Genomic DNA, 18405 nt, shown 5'->3' on the forward strand with positions numbered 1-18405 from the left:
CCGTTCAGCCGCTCAGTGATTTACAGTTTCTAGCTGCTGTGCACACGCTGCACGTTTTCACAGACAGTATTTCCAAGTGAAGCGATACATCATCAGACCAGCAGCTCCGGCTGCAGAGCTGCAGGCCGAAGAAGTAACGTTTGACAGGATGTAGACGGAGAGAGAGGGGGGGAGGGCAGCAGGAGCTCGACAGGGCATTTCCACCGTGAGCCTCCACCCTCCACCCTCCACCCACCGACCCCGCTCACTCCACTCTGTCGGGCTATTTATGGTAGGAGGCCTCAGCATCCTACGCAGCCCGGAGGAGTTCTGAGCGCTGAGTTCATGGCATCATAACTCCAACCTGTCGCTGCAGTGGGACAGGAAGCGTCAAACAAACCTGGATTTGGTCACTGAAGCCACACGAGCGTCGGCTCGGACCTAATCAGTCCAGATACTGTCGCATATATTTATGATTCCTTCACAATATTTCACCATTCTGACCAATCCATCAACAGGCGTACACACACAGTTCAAACAGAACAACATGACTCACGCCTCAGTTGCTTTCACTTGTTACAGTCATCAATGGTTCCTTCAGTCTGCTCTTATTCTCTGACTCACACCTGCACCACTGTCTTTTTAACACTTCAGCTCCTTTCACTGCCAACACTAACAGCTGTTGAGTTGATGTCAACACTTTAAAGGAAACCTCCACTTCAGCTGCTTCCACTTCTTATTGCTTTACACCTGGACTTCCAGTGCAACTCATACATCACATCATTTCCTCAAGTGTCAGGCAAAGAGTCTGCCTGTTCTCCCTGAGCCTGCGTGGGTTCTCCGGGTGCTCCGGCTTCCTCCCACGTTCTAAAGACGTGCTTGTTATAGGTCAGCTGGTCGCTCTGAATGGCCCGTAGGTGTGAGCGTGAATGTGTTTGTGCTATAAAACAGTGTGGAAGAGAGAAAGTCTGGAACAGAAGAAGCTCTCGATGGGACAGCGAGGGCTCCAGCCTGTCCCAGATGCACGTGGGCGAGAGACGGGTGCACCCTGAACAAGTCTCCGGTCTATCACAGGGCCTCTAGTTAGTGAGTCCCAAAGCCCTGTTCACACTGGAGAAAGTCAGTCCAGCTAGAGTAGGATTGAATCCAGATCGCCTTTAAACTGGATACGTTCAGACCTACTTTCAAATCTGGCTATCACACACGTGTCCACGCTCGATCCGGGTTAACCCGGCTTGTTTGTTGTCCTCCAAACCACCAGGTCAGGAAAAATCAGGATATATCTGGATACGGCCAGAATCCCGCTCTAGGCGGATTGATTTCTCCACACACACACACACAAGCATGAGAGCAACCTGCAAACTGTGAGGCGACGCTGCTAACCATTTTTAGCACAGTTCTTAATCGTGCCACATCTACCTGCAGTAGAGTCTCTCACTTCTGTTCCTAGTTGTGCTTCTCACAGGCTCATGACACTTTTGGCTGAGCTCTGTGATGACACGCTGCTCGTTAACAGGCTGCTTTAAAGTCATTCCGACCAGCTTCTGCCAGCTGTGACCTTGTGAAAGCACCTTGTGAAATGAGCTCTGTTTATAGTTGCTGCACAGGCTGGAATGTTTGATTCTTCTGACATGTTTTTGTTTCCCCAAGTCTGGGAAAGGTCTTCAAGCATAAATTCCTTCTGGAATAGGCCGATTCTTATAATCTATTTATTTTCACATCACTATTACTTGCCTTAATATTACCTCTGGCCCAAACTCAGACATTAAGACCTTAGCAAAAGGAGAAAAAGGGGAGACGTGACATTTACGGTCATGAATTCATTACGTTGAAATGCCCCATGAGAGACTCGCTCAGGCAGTGAAAACAGCCGCATCGCCCGTGTTTAGGGTGCTGTGCTGAAACGGGTGATGACAAATGACACGTCTTTGTAACACACAGGTGTGTGTCTGTGTGTGCAAAACAAGCAGGTGATGATATTCAGACAGAAGCTGCAAGTCCGCACTATAAACGTGTGCTGTAGTAGCAGAGGGAGATTTTCATTTCATTGAGTCTCTGTTATGTGACCATGTTTGGTAAAGCTCTTCAGGCATGGACTCTGACCAAGCCCCCTGACCAATCGGTGCACACACACACACACACACACACACACACACACAGGCTCACACACACACACACACACAGGCTCACACACACACACACAGGCACACACACACACACAGGCTCACACACACACACACACACAGGCACACACACACACACAGGCTCACACACACACACAGGCACACACACACACACAGGCTCACACACACACACAGGCTCACACACACACAGGCTCACACACACACACACAGGCTCACACACACACAGACACACACACAGGAGATGGATTCAATCACAGACCTACTGCAGCTCAGGCCTTCAAATCTTTTACCTTGCTTTCCATCTCCCCCCTTTCATCCCTGTTTCAGGCAGTCCTCTCCTTTGACCCTTTCATCTCATGGTGAACGTCTCAGTCTGTCCTCTTCCTTTTTTGTTAAATGTCTCCATCACTTCCCTGACTCAAACGCACACATTCACAAACCGGAAGTTTCTAATGTAAATAAATAAATGACTATTAACCCTCTGAACTCCAAGCGGCTTCTTGGTGTTTTTCACTCCACATAATCACAACACAATCATGGCTCTGTTTTTTTGCCAGTATAACACAGTTAGAAACCCAAAAATCATACATGGTGTGCACACAGAAACCCTGCAGATCAAGCGAATACAGAATTTGTGTCATGTGATTGCTGGTCACAAGTGAGTTAATGATGGCGGCCTAGATGTGAGGAGATGTTTTACAGAATCGTGTTTATTTATTTTTGGTAATTTTTCATTTGAGATCAACAATTTAAAGATGTGTTTACGTTTTCTGACAAACTTTACATCACATACGATGCATTCAAGGACTGTAGGAAAGTTCAGTCCGTTTCTGCAGTTTCTGGCTGTAAGAGGAAAAAACCCATAAGATTCATCTGATAAGTTTATGTCACTCAGCTACTATTACTACTATTTTTGTGATCTATAACTTTTGGTTCACGTTAAAAATTGCTACGTGAAACAGGACTTCTTCCATCCTTCCTCCTTCATCTGTAGATTTCTGTTTGGAACCTAAATAATAAAAACAAAAATAAATCAATAATAAGATCAACCACCATCTAGTTTCTATTGTCTTCAACTTTATTGAAGAACAAACACTTTCAAGTAAGTCTCAGCTTTCAGCACTACAGTTAGGTGATCATTAGTAGTGGTCATTGTAGACAACAACAGTCCGAGTCACAGGGAGAGCGCTCAGACGAGGGCTGTGTGTAGTGTAGGCTGTTTCACATTAATAAACACTCCCAGAAAAACAACATACATAAGAAATTGCATTGCATTAAAAGGCAAAAAAAATCATTTGATTATCACTTAGACAAACACTGTCATCCTTGAGATTTAATCACGTGTCATTTTAAATTTAAGAAAAACAAAACATACGTAGCCTGTGTGACCTCGAGGATAAGTATGTTAATGTATTGTTTAAATCAGGTGCAGCTTTGCTATATCGTACCCAATAGATCAATACTTTGATCACATAAAGATGATTCATATATACCGTCTTGATATATATTTAAATCTACTCACTGCCTCCTCCACAACATAAGAGGCAATTTGGTTGTTCTAACCTGATACAATACTTAGTACAGAATACAGATCATGACCTTACAACAGCAGCCTAATCATCATCATCATCATCATCATCATCATCATCATCATGATCAATTCTTTTAACAGCCCCAGGGTGTGAGATGGAGCACAGAAATATATTCTGTAGAAAAAAAAAAGTAGAAAGAGTTTTCTGGTTTTTGTTCGACATTAGTGTGTCCTTCAAACTTTGTGCAGGAGACATGCAGCTTAACAGCAGCCTCAACCCAAACATGCACAGGATGCTTCTACACAGTGTGTATCAGCACCTCTGCTCTTCCACGCTCAGAGTTCTATATATTCACAGCTTTGAGAAGTGAGATGTTAGCGTTCCCATCAACAAGAAAAGAAAGAAAAACACAGTCTGATTTCCATCCCCATCACCTCGGACCAACACGAGATCGTCTTAATGCCACTAAAGAAGCCATCGCAACATTCAGAGACATGCCCCTCTCTGCAGGAGAGCACAAAAAGAAAAATCAACACAATACAGGCTCCGCCCCCTTCCGAGGGGTCAGCTTTGGATTAATAATACTTGGCCGGATAATTCATTGTGCAGGCAGGTTATAAAAATATATACATAAGAGTACACAGTGAGATAATCACTCGATATTAGACGTTAGAAAGTTCATGCTAATCTAGATCTGACTGCATCACATCCACCATTAGTGTAAAAAGGCACAAGATATACTGTATCCCCTCCTTTATGGTGACAGACAGGAACACAGGAGCTGCACAGGGAGTGTGCTTTATGTTCAAGTCCTCCAGACATTCTCAGAGATGCACATACGTCTGTGGCGTGTAGGTAGTGTACATGTGTGTGAGGACAGAGGTCGTTTGAGGCTCCGCAGAAAGCTGATCCATTACCTCAAGTGACGTCACCTGAGTCAGCTCAACAAGTCTGCTGCAGAAACACAAGAGCGTAGCTTCACTGTTAGCATGAGATGTAATGTAAGTAAATAAAAACATGGGAAGTGTGCTTTCATCTGCCAGTTCTCACATAAAATACAAAAGTTAAACTCCCAAAAATTCTCAGTAAGTCAGGATGTAGGTAAAGCATCAACTCAAGCTTTCAAATTCTGATTAATGACCACCAAACGCTGGGTCTAGCTGATATTACAGACTGCACGTAAAGATGGAAGCACCCTCAAACAAGGCACTGCCAAGATGGCTGCCGCCTCGAGTAAACTTATTTTATTTTTCTGGCTACACCAAAAAATAAAATAATGACACAGATGTTTGACATTTTTGGAGCCACCCTCAAGTGGCCATTCAGGGAACTGCAGTTTTTAAGATTAGTACAATGGCTGCCTGTCCCAGACGCACATCTTTATGTTGCAAAAAGTGCTAAACGATATGTTATGATGCAAATTGTAGCAGTGTTGACAAGCTAGGTATACCTCATTCCATGATAACACACGTGTTTACTACATCTTAGTGAACAGATTTGACAAAGATGAGCTAATTCGCATTATATTGCAAATTCTTTGAAATCATTTTATCGACGTGTCCTACATAGACGCCTCAAATCTCCGGTTCTGAGATCTGACATGTATTTTAGGCAAAGATGAAGCATACGTACAAACCTAACCTGTAGCGCCCCCCCTGTGTTTCTGTCTGTCGTGATATCAGCTATGTAGTCTTTAGAGTCTGCAGATGGCAGACCAGCAAGACGAACTAATGAATCTGAAGTGATGCCAGCTGGCATCCAGAGAATGTGGCGAGTTATCCATACAGTATGCAGAAGGTACCAGTATCGCTACTGTATGAGTAAATACTGTACAGACATGCAGGGACGGGGGAAATAATCAATACGGACATGCTTTGATTATGCTTTGAGAGGGAAAACAAAACATTTTGGAAGACAAAATCCTTTTGTAGCATTTGCTTGATGCAGTTAATATTTAGATGTTCTTCATCTATCTGGACTATTCACTAAGGCATCACAGAAACGTGTCGATCATACCATGCTCTACACTGATGATTTACAGTTTATACACAAAAATAAAACACATGCAGATTGCCACATAGCCTTCAACAGCATATTGTTGTACAGATTGGGTACATCCAAATATATTCTGCTTCTTAGTTGACAGGGAATTATATTGCCTGCATTCCCATTGCTGACATTCTGCAAGAGGACGCCGAGCACCGTGTTGGTGTTTTAAAAAGGGCACCAGATAGATAGTATAGGTCGCTGATCTGTGCATGTGCCAACTTGAGGAAGGTAGCAGAAAAAGGGAGATAAATAGAAAAAAGAAGAAGCCTTTACGTGACTGACTGGACACAGATGCTGCTCTGGCTGAAAAAAAAAACAGCGACAAAACAGTGACATTATGACACAAAAAAAAACAGCACGTGTGAAAATGTTTGACCGAGTCTCTGTAAGGCGGGAGGGGAGAGGTAGAACAAAAAAAGCTGGATAGCTCTACCCAGTGAGGCAGAGGGTTGCGATGGATGTAATATTTCTGTGACTGCTAATAGTCAGTAAAAAAAACAGTAATGCCAACATGATGAATACTGAAGAGGCAAAAAAAAACAGAAAGAAATCCCCCTGTGAGAAGTGAAGGATGTCTGAGAGAGTGTGTTTCTCTCCTGCATGCATACCCTCAGATATATACACATAATCCAAATCATACAGAGGTGGAAGGGGCATGGCTGGTGATACTAGTTAGGCGCCACTAGGAGGCCACAGCAGGTGATACTGTAGAAGAGGCATTATGGTGTTTCTTCCTGTCTCTTTGAGAGGTTTGACGAGTTTAAGACAAGAGCCCTATAGATTCACAAACAAACTGTACAGGTCTGATCTGCAGGCACTGTCTCCTCAGGTGTGGACGGAGGTAAAAAGAAAAGAAGAAGAAGAAGAAGAAGAAGAAGAAGCCTTCAGGAGAGGAGTGAGTAAGATGCTTGTCTTCTGCAGGGGCTGTGTGGTCTGACTCCTCCATTGTTATTGCTTTCCTGTTTTTCACAGGCACTTCAGAGGATTGGGCTTTGGCTGAGTGTGAGAGGAGACTGAGAGGAGCGGCGGTTGTGGCGGCGAGTAACAGATGGTGTTAAAAAGTGTGCTTGTGAGCTCTACCTTGTCGTCTGCGACCGATCACCCGGTGGGATGCTAATCTGCAAACGCTGGTGCTTGAGTGAGTCAAAGAGCACTCTCCTTGTCCTGTGTCTGAGTCAGAACCCGAGGACTCTTAGCCCAGTCTGCTAGCTAACAACAAGGAGATCAAGGGCTGAGACTGAGAGGGTGGGAGTGGGAGGGATGCTGAGGCTGTAGCGACAGAGAGAGGCTGTGAGGTTCCTGGGTGTCCAGCCTCCCTCCATGCTCATACCTGCGTCTACTCATAGACCTTCAGTCTGTGTGGTTGTTGATGTGCTTCTTGTCAGACGGAGACGCCGCTCCTTCCTTCACCTTCGGTCCTCCTCTCCCTGTCAGGACCTTGTAGCAGCCGCGTGCGATCTTATACATCCAAATAGTGTTTAAGATGTCCAGGGCGATGCAGGAGGTGATCCAGGCCACCTGGGCGCCCAAACCCAGCCGATCAAACTCCGGAGTGCCAAAAGTGGCGAACACGCTGGCCCAGTAGGACGGCATGACGGCAATGCGCACGAGGAAGAACACTACCGACATGGCGACGCCGTTAAATACCACCAGCCGGTGTGAGCGGGGGTACTTTAATGTTTCATAGAACCACCTGCAGCAGAGAAAGGGCGATTAAGAAATGTCAGGGAAGAGGATATGTCCACAAAATGGTGACTGTGGCACGGATCCCAGGATATGTTGACAAATAGGGGATTACTCACAAGTCAGGCTGACTTACCTTTGGTTCACAAATGGAGTGGACAGCTCTGAAATGAGACGAAAATTGGCAAAGTAGGGAAGCACACCACGCGTCTGCAAAGACCAAACACACAGATTATCACACATCCAGGAAGCAGGCGCACAGACGCTGAGACCCCGCTGTCAGACTCACCAGCACATATCCATAGGCATAGAGCGCCGCCAAGTGGTGGCAGACAAAAAAGCTGTCGCCCATAGTGCTCCAGTTACAAGCCAGCAGCACAAGGTCTGAGAAACAGGAAGACACCAGTCACAAAGCAGATACAACACATGAGGATCATACTAATAATCTATGTTAAAGGCACCAGAGGTGATTCAAGGAACAAAAGAGGTCCACTTTGTACTGCTGCGTGGTTTTATTTAGGACAATGTAAATATAATATTTGTGGATCCAGTATACAGCAGCAGACTAATACTAATAATGACTAAAAATAATTGTCTTATTCAACACAGTATACAGTGAAAATCATTTGCATGCAACTCTAATATTATTTACTGTGGGGCTGACATTGTTGTGGACAGGTGGCCTGTTCATAGCTGCTATTAAAGCACTTTGTGTACAAGAAGTGAAAAAACTCACCATAAAGTAGGTAACCACACGTTATGGCTACATTTAGTTTGACCAGATTCGGGTCACCCCTGTGGAAACACAGAGCAAGAGGTGATTTCAACACACTCAAGGTAAACAAGCTGGGAGTGGGAAGCTTCTTACTCCTCTAGAAAAATGTTAATCTGTCCTAAGTGCTCCTTTGATAGATAATCTACTTCTGCGTGATGCAATTTTTCAGACTAATTAAAGCAACACACACATGGAGAATCTGGTAGAAAGGTCATTTAAAGTTGATTGTCTGACGCTGATGAGCTGGCTGTGATACTCTTGTATGTGGTTAGGTCTTGATTAAGAAGAACAGCGTGTTGACAAGAAGCCGAGCGCCGCAGCAGAATCCCTAACATCACAAACTCTGTGCTGCTGACAACGCTCCTGAATAAACAGCCTTCAGCAGCTCGGTCCATGACCTGCTCTGGTGACCGTTGGATGTCCTTTGCAAATAACATCTGTTCAAAATAACAATGGAGGTGTCTCTGCTTCAATAGACATCCGATCTTGGTATCGGTCACAAGTATCGTATAGCATATGACTGGCTGACCGCTTGTGTAACGGGAGCTAACAACACACATACTGTATGCACATACTGTACAAACAGCTTTCCTTTCCCCACCCGACGCCTCCTAAGCTCAACACTGAGACATTTCTAGTTAAACCGGACACACTGCTATCAGCATTCAGCGTTTGTATAATCATTAGGAGAAACATGGCTACTGTAATACCAAGAATATGAGACTCATTCTCCTAAAGCTTGATACAAGTGACTGGAACTGGAAACAATCAGCACATTTCTCCATGGCTCAGTCTCAATATTAGTGATGCACTTCTCTGGTTATGTATCCAATCTAATATAGCAGCGCTCTCCTCCTGTTAACTGACCAGGTGTATCACTTTACAGCTGCACTCAAGATGCAAAATACAGCCGGGCTGGATAACGCCCAACCTAAGTGAGAGTGTGATAGACAGAGAGTCCAAAGGCTTTTTTGATAATCACATCAGTGTGATGCAGCTTCAGATAATTAAATGTACAGGAAGCCCAGGCTCGTCTCTCCACGTGGGGTTAACTGACTGAAATTTGGCCTAGAAAGAGATAATGGAGACTTAGATAGTCATATCAACAGATCTGCAGCTGGTACCAGTGAGAACTTGAGTTAAGAGTCAGCATTTCTCCATGTCGTAAATCACTATGTTTTTAGCGTAACGCTGCCTCTTGAATTCCTCTTAACTTAAGTGGTGCGGCTGCAGGGCATTGAGAGTGAGACACACGCATTTCAACAAGTCCTCACGCGGAGAAATGATTCGCTTCACCGCACAGAAATCCCCATAAATATCCTGTAAATGAGTAAAACTCAGACTGCTGTGCGCTATAGCTGTCTGGAATTAGCTGTCGGCTCAGCTGCAAGCACACGTTCCATGAACGTGTGCGTCACCTACGCTCAGAATGCAAAGTGTGGACAACTGGAGGTGGAAGAGAACCGTCAGACAGGATGGGACGTCAGGACGCAAGGCTAACTAATTGTATATTTTTTTATATATAAGTCGCATACCCAGCCAAAGGATGAAAAAAAAGTGCGACTTATAGTCCGAAAAATACGGTACACACACACACACACACAGAGGAAGGTTTAGGGGCGTTTCCACTGCTGGAATGTCCTACCAGGAACTGTTTCAGGGACATTTCTGGAGGAGAAAAAAGTACCTACCGAAGGGTAGATTCTGATTGGTTTTTTAAATCCTTTCTTGATGCCGATACTGAAAATCCACCCCATTTTATCCAAGGACACAAATCAATCCACGGTGCCTGCACTACAGCTTCCTACAGGATACAACATGAGGGGTATACAGCACACCTGCTGGCATTACATGAACACATCTTTTAGTTGCTGGGGTACATCTGTTCCATGAGCCTGTTTACAACCTGATCAGTAAGTTGAGGAAACGGCTGCATTGTCTTTGTTTAAGGTGGTGGCTTGATAAGCCATGTGTGGGCTTGCTTGCTGACAGGGTGTGACAGCTCCACGCTCTCCGTTTATCAATGACGATCAGACCAATACTACTCAGACAAACACAGAAAGATTCTGGAAATCTTTTACTTATTACCTAGATTACCTAACCCTTTTACAGGACGTGGGGAATTTATCGTCTGAATGCACTTTGGAACACCAAACATGTCTGAAGCATGTACATCAAAATGTTGGTGCATGAGGCCAAGTTCAAGTCCAGATAAGCCAATCAAGAAACACAGGCGTCAGACACAGCGCTTGTTAACTGAATGGATTATGATAACAGCCGAGGCCGTGCTGCCAGCCGGAGCGACACCCTGAAAGAGGCTGAGCTGCAGCTGAAAACAATGCAGGTTTCTAAACAGCCTGGCTCAGTCCACCTCAGCAGCACGGGGAACAATGCTGCTGTGTGACAGTTCTTAATGATGCTGTAACACAATCAGATTGACTGTAGAATTAATGCTTGCAGCACACAGTGTGTTGCAATGGTATGAGCTTTAAGGCATTAGGGTGCTGTTGGGGATTAGCTATAGGTGGAGAAGTAAAAAACATAAAGCTTACACTAACACACTATTTTAACAGAAAGAAATCCTCATACAATGTGAGGAAAGAGGCTCGGGGCTAAGCACCTGACGCTCAGCCTACGAAGAGTAGTAGCAGCAGGAGGGAGGGAGGAAGGGAGGGAGCCCCCATCTTCTCTCCCCTCTCTCCCCCCTCTACTTTCTCGCTCCACCAGCACTGCTGGCCAGAGAGACAATAAAAGCGAGGGAGGTGTGCTGCATTGATTCCACAGCCAGAGATGTGGGGGTACGACGGATAGAGAGCCAGGAGGAGGCTCGCAGGGGAGGGTGTAAGGGTGGATGAGGTGGAGGGGTGGGTGGGGGTGGGCTGGGCAGAAGACTGGGCTGCTGTTGTTTGCTATGAAAAGGAGTGTTGTTGGTGGGGATCTTAGTCTGCTAGACACTCCAGAGAGGAAGTGAAACAGAAGGAGAGGGAGAGAGGAGGAAGCTGCACCGTACGAATATAAGTGAGAGAAGAAAGAAACGAGGACTCATTGATGCAAATGACACAGTCAGCAGAAGCAGAGAGAAGACAGAGAAGACAGAAATCAAACGCTAAATCCACTGAATCTACAGCTCTCCGGAGACTCCGCTGACATGCTAGATCCGTCTCTCGTTCCGATGAAGGAGCGCCGTCTTTGTCGCTCCAAAAGGTATTAACTACCAACCCCGACAATCTTTCACTACACCCCCCCCCCCCCAGCCTCCCACTTCATCCCTTTATCTGTTTCCACCCTCCCCATGTGAGCTGGTGGAGGCTGCCAGTCAGAAAAGGCAGATGTGAGAACAGATTTTCTCCTAAAAGCAACCAGAGGATTCACTCTGCTTTTTATATATATATACACACCCTGACAAAAATGACAAGGCAACATTTTGCTTTTTTACAGCGAGTACACACATGAACTCCTTTGTTTTTAGGAGGGTTGAACACATCTTTTTGTTTTATAATATCAGTGAATTTTATTTATTGAAGATGATATTTACTTACCAGACCGGGTTGGCGTTGACCTCATCGTCAAACCACAGGATGTATAAACAGAAAAGGCCCACGATCAAGGCGTGCACCGTGGACACCAACCTGAGGACAGACACACACAATGTATAGAATTACTCATTATGGCCTTTTCTGCAGTCCGTTATTTTGCAGAAAGTTCTGTTGGTACAGACGCCGCTCCGATCCATTAGCACCTCTCCGCTTCACGCGGGAATCCTGCTTCTCCTTTTCAGATTCAGAGATATCAGCCATAACGTCTCATAACTCATTAAATTCAGAAACACTTAGATAATTATAAAACAGTTCAAATATCATATCAAGGTTATTCCCCCTTTTTACTGGAGTAATTAATTACATCTGCTGGTGCATTGTCCCCTGTGTCCAAGTGAGAGTAACATGTTTTTTTCTTTTAATCAGGCCAGAGACAGCATCACCCCTGACCTTTGGAGTGGTTATCTGGGCCACTGAAGAGATACTCTAGAGGTCCAGTGGCTCTTATCTCCCCTCTGCCAGAATCTCAGTTCCTCCGCTGTCACCCCGCAGCCCCTGGGACAGAGCAGCAGTCCACAGGCTGCAGCTGCCAGCCTGATCCCAGGCCAAACCTGGCTCGACAGACAGGCTACTGTATGCCGCAAGAGTCTAAGTATGGAACAGTCAATAGGAGTGTCAGAGGAGCCGCCAATGTAGGCCGTGTTACAAACATCTGGTATTAGGAGGCGTTTGTATAATAAACATATATATAAAAAATAGAGTCGTGTCTGTTACAAGAATCTTACATTTCATGCACCTGTGTTCAAACCCCAGACAGTTCTGTCCTTCGAAACACTTTCTCCTTCCACTGCACTTAAGTTTTGGTTACATAAACAACACACTGACACACTGAGGCAGGCTGTTATGCAAGGCCACTCTAAAGTGAACCATCAGTGCTCTGCCTTTGACTTGTTTTGGGCTCTTTGGTCAATGCACTCCATTCTTTCAATTACAGACAAATGGGCTAATGTGAACTACAGCTGCATGAAGAAAGGCTCATCTCTGAGCAGACAGCCAACAGATGAGAGGAGGGGAAACAACTGAGGGTTGGTGCAAGATGTTATGCAACTACAAATGGTCGCCCTCTGAACTTCACCCCCTGAGGTTCCTGCATGAAACCTGAAGCCACTCTGTGCTCCACCAGCCGTTCACATCGGAGCTGTAGCTGTGTGGAATGATGAGCCAGCCAGAGGCACATCAGGTTCCATCTGAACACAGCAGCATCACCAGAAATAAAGGATGTCTGCTTCAGAGGGGTCACCCGTGTCATGACTTTGCATCAGTATACATAGCTAGTATTAACGGGAAGTGGGCTCATGGTACACTTTTATGAATAATAGACAAAATAATATTGTTAATTCCTGTTGAAATATACAGGAAATCATAAAATCAACCTACATAACAGATCATTGTAAATGATACCAGTGTGGTAAATGTAATTTTATGCATTTAACATTAAATTACTCAATAAGTTTAGGGTTATTATGGCTTTTTTTTTTGCATTGTGGTCAAAATGAATGGCATTTATGTGCAGTTAATTTAAAACATTTTGTGTTACTTAACTGTATAAGGTAAATAAAGACTAAATTTTATTCCCACAAAATCCGATATTGCCTGTTATCTAAAAAAAACGGAATAAAATAAAGGCTTTCTTTGCTGAATAAGTTGTGGACTGAGTGAAGATATTTTATTATTATTATTATTACAAAAATAGTGGAAATAAATGTACCCCAAGTCCAGCTCTGGTTACCAAGATGAAAATAAATTAAAAGGTTTGATATATATGTGTGTGTGTGTGTGAGAGAGCAGTAACACACCTGGAGTTCCACTCGGTGAGCTTGGTGGGAGGCAGCCGTCCATAACCTGGTGTGATGGCGAAGGAGAGCCGCGGGCTGGCCACTGAGAAGAGAAGCTGGAAACCCACAAAGCTGCCAGCTACCACGGTCAACTCTCTTGTCTCCATCACTCACCTAAGCAGAACAGGGGAAAGGAGGGGGAGTGAGAGACAGGAAGCGGGAGGTTGGGTGAGGGAAGGGGAGGCAGGATACACAGAGAGTGATACACATGGACAGGTTCAATCGATGACTGTCAGTCATCCTGGCAAGCGCCAGAAGAGAAACCGAGGTGGCGGCGGCAAGAGGGTGAAGCGGCACCCTGTGTGGTTCACCCGGGCCACAAAGAGAAGAAGAAAGGGAAAGAGACAGAGGGGAAAGCCGAAGAATATAAGCCGAAGACACGGGCTGTCTAATGCAAGTGACAGGAGAGCTTTAGACAAGCAGGGCATGGAGGGGGAGAGAGGAGGAAGAGCACATGAGAGGCAGCAGAGTTAAGGGCAAGAGAGGGAAAGAACAGAAAAAAAGTTACAGGGTGTGAATACATGATGCAGCATGCAGCGCTCAGATGTAGAAGAAAAGGTCTCCATTATTATGCATATTCTGCAAGGGGATTACAGTGAGTTGTTTAGGACACACCGAATATCCCCGAGAAGAAAACAAAGGCTGAGCAGAAAAAGAAAAGAGGATTTTCGAGATGAAGTAACGGCTCCAGCTCATGAGACGGAGGAGACTGCATAACAAGTGTTCAGCCTGCAACAATGTTCTATTTATTCATGTTTGAATCATCTGTGTATTCCATCCGGGGTTTGTTTCCTTGTTGCTAGCACTTAAAACATAAAACGCAGAACAAATTAAACCTACTGAGAGCAAAGAGTTCTCATGAAAAATGTAAGCACACGCAGGGACTGTGTACAGACCGACGTGACCTGTTTATTTTCACTAAGGTCACCACACTGCAAACCCGTCTATTCAAATAAAGGAGAAGATAAACTGGAGCAGTCTACAGCCTTGATGAAGAAACAAAGCAGGTGAAATCCCAACATCACTGAAAGATTAGGTTTAGGTAACTTAAGGAAATTTCTCAGAACTTTACGAACAACCTGGAGCAGTCCGTGCACCGGTCCTATGAGACATTATCCTGTGTAAAACACTGCTGACTCGCTGACTTTGTTAAAGCATCAGAAACATCTTCTTTGCTGCTCTGAAACGTTGCCGGTCGCAGCACAGTGCAGCATGTGTTGCCGTTTTGGTCCAGCAAAGAGTCTCAGCACAATGTCACCACATCAGCCGGTGAAACAGCAGTCTGTGACAGAGGTCGTCCAGTTTTAAATGAAATAATTCTTATTACCTCATCATATTTCCATGCAGAACATATTGCCCAACCTCTACATCAACAGCAGTATTACTGTGATAGTTCAATGTTAGCTGATAATGTGTATATAAGAGTTTTTGCTTGTGTTTATTGTATTTATTGTTCTTTGATTTGCTGCTATACAGCTTAACTTCCCCATGGGGATCAATAAAGTAAATCTTAATCTTAATAATACAGGGAGACTGATATATATATATATATACAGTAGATTGGACTCTAGTGTGTGCAGTAGTGAAACTAGTGTTGCCAATTTTAATACCAAGACCAACAAAACACATTTACGGAGGCAAAGAGAGGGAAAAAGAGACGAAGCAAATGATTAAATCTTATTTTCAAACATGAAATATTTCACATGATCTAAGTTTAATTTATTTGAATAAATTAGAGGAGCTTTTCAAGGAAATATTAATTCATTTCATTAAGAAGTAGGTATTAATAACAGCCAAGACACAAACAAAAATAAATGAATCAGAACAACTCTTAAGTCTGCACCAACTGCTAGAAAGAAAACCATCCCAAAAAAGTCCGGCAGCCGCTGAAGCGATCCTCAGCCTGACCTTTCATTTGTTCTTTGCTGCAGTTCACTGTCAGCACTGCTCCGGACTCTGTCCTGATAACTACACCGCAACTCTGATTGAATAACAGACATTGTGCAAGCTAATTCAAACCACTTATTACTGATAACCACTCACAGCGCTGCCTGTGCGAGGCAAAGGTTACTGCACACTGGAAGCCATACATTTTTTTTTTGGCAAAGTAACCTAAATCATTTCAGGCTCTGGGCGGCACATGACACTTAAGGCACGTCCCCGACATTAAGCTCTATTTTTAGTGGAAAATGTCCTGTGTTATGCACATACACGCTGCTCTGTGACGGGAACAAAGCAGCTGCTGAAGAAATAAACTGCTAGAAGCAAAACAAAGATCACAGCTCTGCTCTCCACAGAAAACATCTGCACAACTGATCCAAGAATGTAAAAAACTCCCTTCTCCAGTAAAGCCTTCCTCATTCCTCTTCCTCATTGTGTCCCCTCCATAAGCAGCTCTATGCACAGTCCTGGGCCACGTTGATCATATGCAGCATGTGCCTGAATAATTCATTGGCATTCTTCACCTGGCAGGCTGGCTCCTGTCGCCCCATGGGAGGAGGAGGAGGAGGAAGAGGAGAGGAAGAGGCACACGGAGCCTTCTCACTGCGGCTGACAGCCCGGACAGGAGAGCTGTTCTGCCTCTCCACGTTTGACCTTGTTCCGATGGACTTATCCTGCTGTTGTCAGCAAACCATGACCCTGTGACATATCGACCTGAACATAAATGATAGCGCTTCAGTTTCCCCCGCCGGTTCATTTGGAAACCCAAACCTCCAGCCCCCTGTCTACCGCATTGCTACACCGCTCTGCGAGGCTGCTGAGGCTCAGCCTGATCACACCGAGCTCCGCACACCGTGCCACGAATACTGATAAACAGCCGCAAAGCACACATCATAGGAGGGCTGAACTGAACCCCGGAGGGTCGTGCACCGAGGGTTTTGTCCACTAAATGCTGTGCTGCAGTAAATATCAACAGAAAACACGGCAGGCAGGTGTTGGACGAGTTGGAACGAGCTGAGCCAGCGGCCAAAGTTGTGGGCTAAAAAGGACCGACACGGTCCAGAACACAGAACCACCAAAGCTGTGTGAAATACAGACAAAGGAGCAGGGCACGGGGAGCTTCGTTACCTGCTATCCGTCGCATAGGTCTCTGTAGGCGGATAAGCTCCAGCGTCTTCTCCCACTTTCTCTCAAGTTGACGTTAGCTAGCAAGTCGGCTAAACTGAAACAGCCCGCTGCTACGAGGAGAAGAAGAAGGAGGAGAAGGAGAAACACCGCCTCTTCTACACGAACACCGCCGGGTCCGCACAACCATCACAGCCCGCCGAACAAAGCGTCGTCTCACAGCCCCCCGCTGCCATGGGTCTCTACCTGCGGGTCCGACGCAAAAGTTTTCACTCGTTTTTATTTTGGCGTTGACAGAGAGGACAGACCGGTGACGTCAGCACGTAGACGCCCCCCTGTGCGCACACCCCTCCCCTCCCAACCCACCCGCCCACCACCCACCAGGGCTACACCCACCAGGGCTACACCCACCAGGGACAAAGACCACAGTTAGTTTAAAGGTGGATTACACATGATCTAAAAATAAACAAACAAATAAATAAATAAATAAAACAAATTTATTTACATTTTGTCCTAACATGTATGGCGCCATCTTGATTTAGTGACAGAAATAGACCCTTAGTTACGGTGTAGTGTGTTTCCTGTTGTCATTGTTTGATCCTGTCGTAGTTGCACCCTGAATGACACGTATGATACAGAATAAAGACAGAATATGTATAAGTGATGTCATCATTTAGCCGCTAGTTGCTAATTTTGCTAGTTGAGCCGCCAAAGCTAGCCAGAATGATTTGAAATGTGTTAATAATGTACAACTGTGTGCCATTAAAGATGTATCAGTCTATAATCCACTGTCATGACGGGGATTTGTATAAAAACTGACGCCACAACTCTCCAAATGTGAGGCCGAAACATCTGGACTGCCCCCTAGTGGCTGGCTGGCCTAGTGGACGAGACACGGGGCGATGTTTCATGGCTTGTTAGCTTATTTTAATTAACTTTAGTGATTTGTGTTGAAGTGTTCATTTCATTCCTCTTATGTTATTTATATATAAAATGAAAAAGAAAGGAAGGAAGTAACTTCATCTTCAAGTGGCAGTTTGAGGAACTGCGGTTCTTGATAACAGGGAAGCTACTGCGGGAAAACATGCAACTAATATAGACGTTTATTTTTATATTATTGCTTCATCAGAATTGTGACATAGAAGGGTCATTACATCATGCTGCATTGCTGTGGGTAGCTTCTGATCCAGTTTACAGGGTGGCAGCGTTGAGTAAGTGTTGTTTTTCTGGTTCTACCACACACACACACACACACACACACACACACACACACACACACACACACACACACACACACACACACACACAGACACACACACACACACACTGAGTAACACATGTTTGCACAGGTACACTGATTGTCCCTCATTGTGGATAGCTGAATATAACTCCTAACCTTTACATTCACACCTTAACTTTTGGACGTTGGTCCTTTAAAGGGTGTGGCTCTCAGGAAACACAGTTATAAGGAAAAAACATAACAAACACACACACACACACACACACACAAACACACACACACAGACCTACCTGTTCCGCATGTTTTGATGGTTGCATCAGACTGATTTTAATGTGAAATCCATTGTAACAGGGATCAAACAGTGTGCACAGTGTTGTCTGGAGTGTGTGGCGTGATGAAGCACACAGAGATGTATAAATGACGTTTGTGTCGCCTGAAACAGTGTTCAGAGACAGGATGAATCTAATCCCTACTCCAACAATGAGAACCTCACAGATTTACTGAAC

At 44.8% G+C, this 18405-nt stretch overlaps 1 protein-coding gene across 1 annotated transcript; it reads right to left on the minus strand.

Annotated features, from left to right (window-relative positions):
- Window positions 1-3180: 3180 nt before the first annotated feature.
- On the minus strand, window positions 3181-16972 carry tlcd4b (TLC domain containing 4b). The gene is made up of 7 exons (XM_028411662.1): window positions 16663-16972; window positions 13555-13707; window positions 11702-11791; window positions 8124-8182; window positions 7677-7771; window positions 7524-7597; window positions 3181-7397 (listed from the first exon to the last, which is right to left on the minus strand). Exons 2-7 carry the CDS (start codon window positions 13698-13700, stop codon window positions 7055-7057), a joined length of 807 nt encoding a protein of 268 aa, XP_028267463.1. The 5' UTR covers window positions 13701-13707; window positions 16663-16972; the 3' UTR covers window positions 3181-7054.
- Between the last annotated feature and the right edge of the window lie 1433 nt (window positions 16973-18405).

The sequence above is a fragment of the Parambassis ranga genome, chromosome 8, assembly GCF_900634625.1.
Source record: "Parambassis ranga chromosome 8, fParRan2.1, whole genome shotgun sequence".
Classification (NCBI taxonomy): Eukaryota; Metazoa; Chordata; class Actinopteri; family Ambassidae; genus Parambassis; species Parambassis ranga.